This window comes from Merops nubicus, unplaced genomic scaffold (genome assembly GCF_000691845.1).
Source record: "Merops nubicus isolate BGI_N331 unplaced genomic scaffold, ASM69184v1 scaffold2148, whole genome shotgun sequence".
NCBI classification, from domain to species: Eukaryota; Metazoa; Chordata; class Aves; order Coraciiformes; family Meropidae; genus Merops; species Merops nubicus.
Genome location: NW_008626115.1, coordinates 2,542 through 12,633, shown reverse-complemented (window position 1 = coordinate 12,633; position 10,092 = coordinate 2,542). Strand labels below are relative to the sequence as shown.

The window sequence follows — 10,092 nt, the reverse complement described above, 5'->3', positions numbered from 1 at the left end:
CCTACTTAGTCAAAGCCTACTTCATTCTATAGATAACCTTCCAGAAATGTCCTTAGGAAACCCACACCAATTAATACTATCGTAATGCATACCCCAGCATCATGAGAGACTTATGCTGAAGTCCACCCATGTTTATGCACTCACAGCAACGAATACCGAGGGCATCCAACTGCAGAGAGCACTAAAAGCCACTGGTCCTCCTACCTCTACTGATCTTGTACTCAAGAACTAAAGTACCTTGGTTTCCACCAATCACAGGATCACTATTGTTGGAAAGAATCTCTAGGATCATAAAGTCCAAACTTCATCCCAACATTTCCCTAACTACTAGGCCATAGCCTCAAGTGCTACGTCTACTTGTTTTTTGAACACCTCCAGGGATGGTGACTCCACCACCTCCCTGGGCAGCCCATGCCAGTCCCTAACCACTCCCTCAGTAAAGAAATTCTTCCTGATATCCAAAGTATCTTTCAGAAGCAAACAGCCCATGTCCAAAACTCAGAAAGGAGACAGTGGGATCATTATTAGATTCATCTGTCAGGGTTCCCCAAAGATTTTGGATTATCACATAAGAAAGAAGTGAGGATTGACTCTTGTTTCAATTTAATACACCAATTTATACAACCCCGAATGTCACATTTTACAAACCACTGGAATGTGATTCATTAGTTGCTCTTTCCAATTCACATGGACCTAAGAGAGAAGATAAAGGAACGCATGAACTGTTCCAGGGTACTCATGGAATAGCTGAGGCTTGAAAGGATCTCTGGAGATAAGACAGTCAAACCACCTGCATAAAGCAGGGTCAACTAGAGCAAGTTACTCAAGATACCATTCAGTCAGGTTCTGAACCTCTCCAAACAGTGAGATTACACAAGCCCTCTGAGCAACCCACTCCAGTGCTTCAGCAACCTCACAGTAAAACTCTTACATTTCAGTTTAATTTCTTGTATTTCAGTCTGTGTCCTCTGCATCTTGTCTGTCCCCTGGATGTCACTGAGAAGAGTCTGGCTCTATCTTCTCTACACTCTCCCTTCTATACACAAACCTTTTCTTCTCTGGGGTAAATTGTCCTAGTTCTCAGCCTCCGCAAGTGTGAAAGATGCTCTCATTCTTTAATCATATGCATGGCTCTCTGTTGGAATCACTGTAGTGTGCCATGTCATTCCTATACTGTGGTGTCCAGAACCAGACACAACTCTACAGATGTGGTGTCATTAGTGCTGACTAAAGGGAAATGGTTTCCCTCAACCAGCTGGCTATAATCTTTCTAATGCAACACAGGATGCTGCTGGCCTGTTTTGCTTAAAGGGCATATTGCAGGCTCACATTCCACTTAGTGTCTACCAGGACCCCTACATCCTTTTCAATGAACCAGCTTTCCAGCCAGTAAACTACCTAGCCCATACCAGTGAACAGTTTTTCCTTCCTAGGGGTAGGACTCAGCATTACTTGTTAAAGAACTCCATAAAGGTTCCTGTCTGCCCGTTTCTGCACTCTGTCAAAACACATCTGAGCAGCAGCACAATCACCTCCTCGATTTCCCTTTCCCACATCTCCCCTTCCTTCCCAATAAAAAAAAAAACAAACCACAAAAAAAAAAAAAAAAAACCACACAAATGTTCTGTATTCCTACCTTGGCTTCCATGCCTCCCATTCCCACTCGGGATTTGGTTCCAAATGTTACAGACTGCTGGTCTCCTGGGTAGAATATGTCAATGAGCTTCGCATCATCAGAACCTGGAGGGCTGTCAAAGAGTCCTGAAAGAAATAATAAAAATCTGTTAGTGTTACATACCCTCATCTCCAAATCTGACCCACGAAAAAAGTAGAATTATAAATCCATGAGGCTGAAAAGCTCTACTCCACTTTACAAAATTTAAAAGTTTCATTGAACTTTGCTTTTTATGGGACTGAAAGCACGAAACACTTAACAGGCAAACTCAAGTAGCATAGCTTTACCGAAAGCATAATGAATAAGAAACCAAAACCCCACATGATGAATAGCAGCATGCAAGCTAGGAGGCAGTGATGTTTGGTTGAGGTTGCAGAGATAGTTTACAGCTTTTATATGTTCAGAATCAGGGCGTATATCCACAAGCCCATAACTGAACAGAAAAAGGATCTGTACCGATCCGAAACTGCACCCACCATCCTCCTCTCTCCAGAGAAGGAACATCAACATCCACAGGTGACAGATTTATGTCACATCAGCACAGCTCAGAAAACTAGAGTAGTGTAAGCCGAATGCCCAGGCAACCAAAAAAGCTACTGACTTCCAGTTATCTGGAAGGCAATGATTAGGACTTGAAACATACCTGTAATTCAATGAAAGACAAAATATGGTGCCAGAAGAAAGTAACTACTGTAGAATAGTACTTGGCTTATACTCCTGATTCTAAACACATAGCCTTTATCCTGTGTATTACTCATGACAACATCATGCAATTCTGAGAGGATAGCAGAAGTACCATCGTACATATTCTGGGTGTTCTGGGTTCTGGAAAATCTCACGTTCACATGCATTCTCACCCACCCTTCAACAGTGGGGCAGATTGTCTTTGGCTTATGCAACAGCATCAACATTGGGTATATGCCTTAAGTAGTTATATGGTATGTTGTAATTGTCCCCGTAAAAGATATGAACTGAAGAGGTCAGTAAACCCCAAATATAGGTTAGTTTGACTATCTGATGTACCTCAATAAAACAAGAACCTAAAGAAATGACTCACAAACCTTCTACATCTGAGAGAACAATCAGGAGATCAGTTTTCATTTCCACAGCCAGTCGTGCTGCCAGACTGTCATTATCCTTCACGCTAATCACCTGTAATGCACATGCATGTCAGCAGCACTGAACAGCAGGAGGATCTAGGAAATAATTGCCTGCAACATACAAAAGCAAGCTACCTCAGCACTACCAAGTCCTTCTGAGCTACTTTGTTCACAGCTACTGGAAACTTGGAAGGTGGTCTTTGTGTGAAAGTACACATGCTTTTGGAATGTAGCAAAGTGGTACAAAATGACAGGCCGTGTGATCAGTACCTGCACTCTCCACCTTGGTGCCCAGTGACAGGATAAGAGGTACTGACCGACCCTGCTTTAAGCAGGGGTGCTGAACTGGACAACCTGCAGAGGTCTCTTCCAACCTTGACTATTCAGTGAAAATCAAACTGGGCAAGCTCATGCTTGCTTTTGGCAGAACAGACATCATCTGCCCTGCTTTCACCCAGCAGCACTTTATCAGACAAGGCAGCATAGTCTTCCAGCACCTTCTGTCCACATTACTAATTTTTGTGTTTGTTTCGCTGCCACAGGCTTCAGAGCTGCCCCATCATGGTATTAATGAAGTACACATTAGTGCTGTACCATCTATAAGCAGGATCTACCCCCCCTGCAATACTTTACCCACATTTACCCCCTGCAGATCACTGTTTGGCTCTGGAGGTGGAACAACAGCATCATTAGTGTTAATTATTGGGACAATATTCATTCTTAAAAGTTCATGCAACGTTCCATTTAAGTTCCGACGCTTCTGTTCATCATGGAAATCCAGGTTGGTGACTAAAATCTAAAAGGAGGAAATTAATACATACTTAGCCTACCACTGTTCCTGAGAACAGCATTATAAACATGTGTATCAACATATCATAACAGATCAGTCATGACCTTCAGGTCACTAAAGAAACATAAGCCACATTTAAAGGATAAAGAATACAAGTGAGAAATATTCTTTCCACAACATTTTCATGTTTATAAGCCTCAACCTCCACTGGAGCCTATAATGGCCTTTCTCAAGCTGACAGATCACAGGCTACAGGAGTCAACTTGGAAAAAAAAAAAAAACAAACATAAGCACAACATAAATGCTGATGATAACTACTAAAACCCTAAACAATTTGACAGATTACTCAGGACACTGCCTTTTCTATTTTCCCTCACAGTGTAATGTTCCTCCAGTTGTAGGCAGATGGAATGCTTTGTCTCAAGACTTCTCTTCAGCTCTAGAAATCACTTGCTTTTCTGAAAGAATCTTGGTCTTAAATCTTCCTGTATGAAGACACTACCCCTTGCTTTTTGGCATTTTAAGACAAAAAAAAAACTCTCAATGTTTGCTCTGAAGAGACTTTTTTTTTCCCATTGTTACTCTGCCATTGGACGTTTGGCAACTAAGCAAACCATTCCACTACCTAAATGTTACAATAGCACTTGGAATCAATTTGTACACTGACTTCTTTGGCATGGGCAATTAATTATTTTCAATTGAAGGAATGAATAGTTGTCTACAGACTTGAACAAAGATTATAATCCATCACAACCTGCAGTAATTACTGTAAACATTGTAGTGATATTAGCTATACTATATTACAGGAAGAATTTCCTCCAAGCAAGACTTCATACTAGGCTCCTAAATTCGTTAGAAGTGTCTAAACCAGTAAGGCCATACAACTGATGAAATTCTGCATCCTCAAAGTATTTTAAGATAAGAAACGCCAGTTTAAGAGTAGTTCCATTAATACAACTGTAGTACGCAGCAGACGTACGAGACCCAGGCCCAGGATACCATTACCCACAGGTTAGAAAGGTTTGAGGAGCAGATGGACAGCAAGTTCTGAAGTGTGGATATGCATTTGTCAGCTTTACAGAATGTGTGTCAGTTCAACCACTGGTGCTTTTTAAACCCTCACTTTGGATCACCAACTTTACCTTTTGAAAAGAGACCTTAACAGACACACCACATACTGCCTCAGCACGTGAGAGCCGGGCCCACATGAACTCCAAAAAAAAAAAAAAAGCACATTTGCCTCACCTTGACAATAGGTAACTCCATTTCAGAAATACTTAGCAAGGCACTCCTATAGAAGCTACTATTTATGCTACAATAATAAGCCCCTAAAGAAGGACGTCAACAAAAATGCAAGACAACAGTAAAGACAGCAGCACACAAAGCATGAAAAAAAATCCAAGAACAATTCCGTCACTGACTGAACTAGCAAGTCAGTCTAGGAAAGAAGGAATCCCTTACCTGAGCTGCACAGATGCTGTACTGTGTAAACATGGCCTCATACAGAGCCATTAGTCCACTCTGGCCAGCTGCTGCACAGGCTCGGGCCTCCAAGACTGGAATAGCCTAAAGAGATAGGGAACAGCTGTCAGGCAGGGACCTGAGCATGGACAACCCAACATTCAGGGGAAAGCAGGAGTGCTGCCAGCCACTCACCATATCTTTTAGCTGACTCTGGCCTGAATGAAGTGCTTGCCTCACACTCTGAGAAAGCAATATCTCGTGACGTAACCGCTGCTTCCCAAAAGCTACAGCGCCGCTGGTGACAATCATCATCTCTCGGCCCTGATTTTGCAGCATTGACACCTGTAAGCATCGAAAATAAGAAACAGGGTCTTGAGTATGATCACTGCTAACATGACAGTTCTGGCTATTATAAACAACCTTACACTCACCCGTGCCTGCTGACACAAGTGTTTTGCTTTGTCCATGGATGTGCAAAACAAGGCAACCACCTTCTAAGATAGTCCTGCACACCTTCCTAGCCACTTAGGAGCTATGCAAAGGACCGCGTGCAAACCATAGCTTCTGGTAAACTTTCTTTTCACAATACCAGTTTTTATGACAGAGTCATGCTTAAATGTTCACAATACATATCACATGTCAACATTCTATATCCCTCACCCCTCCACCTCCATTGCTACAGGTAAGGAAAGATAAGATATGAAAAGGATGTAAAATAGCAGCTGGACCTTCCACCAACCTTCTTATTCACCTGCAATTTCCAAAGCTGCATTATCTAGTAACTTTGAATTCTGTAGGTGAAGAAGCTAACTCTGATAGTATAGCTCTTAAGAATTAGTTCTTCCTCACATGCATCTGACCAGATTCTTTTCAAAGCTCTAAAGGTAAATGTCTTACATGAACTTATTAACTTTTCTGCCCAGAGAAGACATCTCCAATCCCTGTCAAAGTCATAACTTTATTTTGGAGAACCAATCCATGAGCTGATCCCATCAAGCAATGAGGTTTCAGGCTTCCTCCTGGAAGAAATCTCTAAGTGCTCAAGAAGTTTGGAGGGGACACATTTGAGACAGCTGACACGAACTGGCCAAAAGGACATCCTATACCATCTAACATCATGCTCAATAATAAAACCAGGGTAGCAGAACAGGAAATGGCAGGGGGTTGTCTTCCAAGGAGGCTATCACTTGGGCACTAGCTGGGCATCGGTCTGCTTGTGCGAGGCAGTGAGGGACTGCGTCAGCATCACTTGTTTCTTTTCCCCTTTCCCTCACTTCTTAAATTGTGTTCATTTCAACCTATGAGTTTTCTTACTTTTGCTTTTTCTCGTTTCTTCCCAATCTGACCGGTGGTGGGGCAGAGGTGTGAGGAGTGAACAAGCATCTGTATGAGTGTTTAGCTGTTGGTGGGGGTCAACCCACCACACTTTCAAACAGTAATTTCCTGAGTTACAGGGTTTATGTAACTACAGTACAGGGGGACGAAAAAGGGAAAGGCCAATTCACTGCTTTAAAGGGTCACCGATGTTTTCTAAGTTTTTCCAACAATCTTCTGTGCCATCCAGCAGTCACCGGGTATCTGAAGTTAGAACAGACCTTCCACTTCAGTCACAGAATTACCTGCTCTACAATAGATGCCAGCCTCCCAAGGGCCAAGCCACACTCATCCCCTCGAGTCACAACAGCACTACCCAGCTTCACCACGATGCGCTTGGCGTGCCGCAGCTCGCCGCGGTGGGCGAAGGACTGGCCGTGCGCGCGGCTCAGCGGCACCGTGAGGAACGGGATGTTGCTCCAGCCGCGGGCGGGGCCCTTGCCTAATCTTTGGCGAGGGAGATCTGTGGTTGAAGAAAGTAAGAGAAAAAAATAAAATGAAGTTTGAAGGTTTTCATTCAGACTTTAAGCCCCTGAAGTCATGTAACATTTCCTCCCTTTCCAAGGCTAAAGACAATGCACACTTCTCAGTGGCTGGAATGAGAAGCTAGCTTTCATGTCACCAAAACGAAGTGAGAATCAGTAACATCTGAGTGGCACTAACCACCCCCAAGGGATATAAGGCATTACCCCATGTGTCAATAGAGCTTTGATTCTGGCAACCTAGAAGACCACTGAAGGACGCTGTAAAAAATCCCTCACAGCTCACATCAGAAGTGAAAGCACTAGTTTTGAGAACAATGTCCTTTGCCTTGACTTGTGAGACACAGCTAGAGAGTTTTTCTGTCCGTAGCAGGGCAGAAAGCTTTACTGTTAAGAAACACAGCTTTTACAACATCTCTAAGTCAGGTATTCTTGTGCATTGCTCAGCCAGGGTCACTATAAGGAGGGGGGGATAGACATGTGAACTTGAAGTCACCTTCCTACAGGATAAATAGACATTGGAGGGAGAAGAGACAGATACAGCATTACTTGGGTAAGATGCAGGATACATAAGGCTGGCACCTCACCCAAGTCAATGAGCTAGGGAACATTTCTCAGGATTTGTTTTCAAAGTGCATGCAAAAGACTACCAGCACATTAAACTAAAGAGAATACTGAGTATTAAGGTACTATCACTAGGAACAGTCTGGAACCTTTCTAACTGAAAAAGAAGTGGACCCAAACATACTTCATATGAAATTTTGCAGAGCCACAGTAAATTGTGTCTGATGGCAGATAAGAACACCCCCGGTCCAAGTGTGCCAGCTGGATAAAATAATATGGATAAGCAATACTACTTGAAAAAAAAACTGAAACAATATTTCCTTAACCTAATTCTTCTTGTACAACTATGCAGAAAAGACATTAAATGAGGTCAACTTTTAGACAGTCTCAAAAATACCAGCACAGCAAAAAAAAAAACCCCAGGAGAACACTTCTGACATAATTACAGAAAAAAAAATGGTTACTAGCATCACACATACAAAAGTAAAAATGGAATCTGGAGATGGGTTTCATTTGCCCCTCATTTTCATGAGGGAATACTTGTGAATGTAAGGCCCACAATACATATTAAAGAATAGGTGAAGGAGTCAAATTTAACTGTGCTTTCCAGCATCACATAGTATATAGTAACTGCCTATCCCACACCACACAACCAGAAAGGACTAAAGTGAATTTCTTTCCAATTTGCTCGGCTAGATCCTTCAGGGTTTAGAAGGTTCCAAGAAAGTAGTTGTTGAGGGACAACCAATATCTGAAAAGAAACCACCTTTTTTTTTTCCAGAAAAACAAGGAAAAAAAGACAATGGTTCTGGGAGTTACTTACCTCCACTGAAGTTCTAATTGCTAACCTTGCTCTACGGCTGCATAAACCTATCCTTCTTAGTTTTTTTAGACTGGGCTGAAAAGTGAAATCAGCTCCCATGTTACATACACAAAACATTTCTGGTGATGAAAACCCACTAACTTGCTTCACATGCAATTGGGGAGAAAGTGATATAGCCATCTGGTCAACTTTTTGGACAAATAGGTATTTAGGCATTCCAGGTTTTACATCCAGTACCTTGTCAACAGTTTCACTTCTTTAATAAAGAAGGGAAAACACAAGAAAAAGACCTAAGTATCTGGCACTGCATATTCTTTTATGAAGCCTGCATGAGGCTTGCTTCTGAGGAGTAAAGAAGCCAAATTTCATAATATACATAAGCTGAACAGGATCACAACAGAAACAGTGGAGAACAAAAGAAAACTGTGATAAATGCTCAATTCAGCTTTAGAATGCAACTGATGAAGTAACCAGAGTTGCCCCAATATGGGATGCTGACTACTGTCAATATCTGGGAATAATTTTCACAGTGTTAACCAAGTAGTTTCCTGACTTTGGAAAACACAGAATACTTAGAAATACTACAAATGCAAAAGTCAACAGAGCTGTAATCAGAAAAAAAAAATGTTTTGTATAATTAAGATTTCAACATTTATTAATTCATATAAATATCAACAAAAAGAGAACTGTTAACACACAGACGAATGGGAAATGAATCTTGCATGAAACAGTAAACAGTTCAACTCTTGATCTAACAGAGTCTATCCTTGCTTCTCTATGGGAGACCACTAATCAAATAGACTGCTTCTCTCAGGTTAGGTTTTCAATGAACAACTATTTAGTGGGCACCTAAGCATTGACACTCAGGTTCTCAGAAAGCATCTTTCCACTTTAATCTGAACAAATTTGGACACCACACCTTGCTTTACTCAAGACATCTTGTGGGCTGAAAAATGCAGATAGAGGAGCAGGCATAATAGGATCTTGTTTTCCAGTAATGTATGAGGCTGAAATAAAGAACTTTTACAGCAGCAGTACTTACACAACTGATTTTTCTACTTGAAATGGACATCAGAATGGAAAACACACACTCTCAGACATCCAGCTGAATATTAGCAGAATTAAGGGAGAAAGTAACATTAAGAAAGTAGAGCTCCAACTACAGCTCATTTCAGAGGCTGTAAGTTTTAAACTATGTTAATGAGGTGATTTCACCTTCAAGCTAGGAAGGAGCACAGGCATGCCCAGACACTCCCTGACGACACCATTAGAAACGTCTTTCCCCCATACGTACGTGATCGGGCAGCGGCGGTGACGGCGCGTGGCGATGGCGACAGCACAGAGCACCACCCAGGGGAACGGGCAAGGGGGCTCCGAGCAGCTCCACGCAGCATTTTGAGATGCCTTCTGCAAATCAAGGATATCTGTAAGTTAAAAGGAAGGGAGGAAAGGGAAGAACTGGTTAAATCAGTGAATTTCCATCTGTATTTCTCTCCGCATCTCCCCCCCCACACTTCCTCCTTGTCCGATACACTCCTAATGCAATTTCTTCGTGCAAGTGAAAGAGAACCCACTCTCTCCATTTTGCAGAATTCTCAGACTATGACTTAGAAGAACTGAGGGTCTCTGTTCCCTAAGTGCTGGCAGAAGATCATCATTAAAGATCAAGAGCAAAACACTGTTTCCAAAGAAAGGGAAAGACAATTAGTGAGGGTACCTACAATGGCGAAAAGTCCGAACTTTGTCCACAGGAAAGCCCTACACCCCACAACACAGCATCTACTACACTTCTCATGAATCTCAGCCCGATTCACTACAGA

General features: G+C 42.1%; 1 protein-coding gene across 1 annotated transcript in view; it reads right to left on the bottom strand.

Moving 5' to 3' along the window:
- ALDH18A1 (aldehyde dehydrogenase 18 family, member A1) overlaps window positions 1–9,666 on the bottom strand; it is a gene marked incomplete at its 3' end in the record, with an annotated part of 24,206 nt that extends 14,540 nt beyond the window's left edge. Inside the window, exons 1-7 of the mRNA XM_008945872.1 lie at window positions 9,567–9,666; window positions 6,649–6,866; window positions 5,222–5,371; window positions 5,027–5,131; window positions 3,413–3,571; window positions 2,737–2,827; window positions 1,637–1,761 (exon numbers count right to left, since the gene is read on the bottom strand). Of these exons, the coding sequence (XP_008944120.1) occupies window positions 1,637–1,761; window positions 2,737–2,827; window positions 3,413–3,571; window positions 5,027–5,131; window positions 5,222–5,371; window positions 6,649–6,866; window positions 9,567–9,666 (948 nt within the window). The remainder of the gene's footprint in view (window positions 1–1,636; window positions 1,762–2,736; window positions 2,828–3,412; window positions 3,572–5,026; window positions 5,132–5,221; window positions 5,372–6,648; window positions 6,867–9,566) is intronic.
- Window positions 9,667–10,092: the final 426 nt, after the last annotated feature.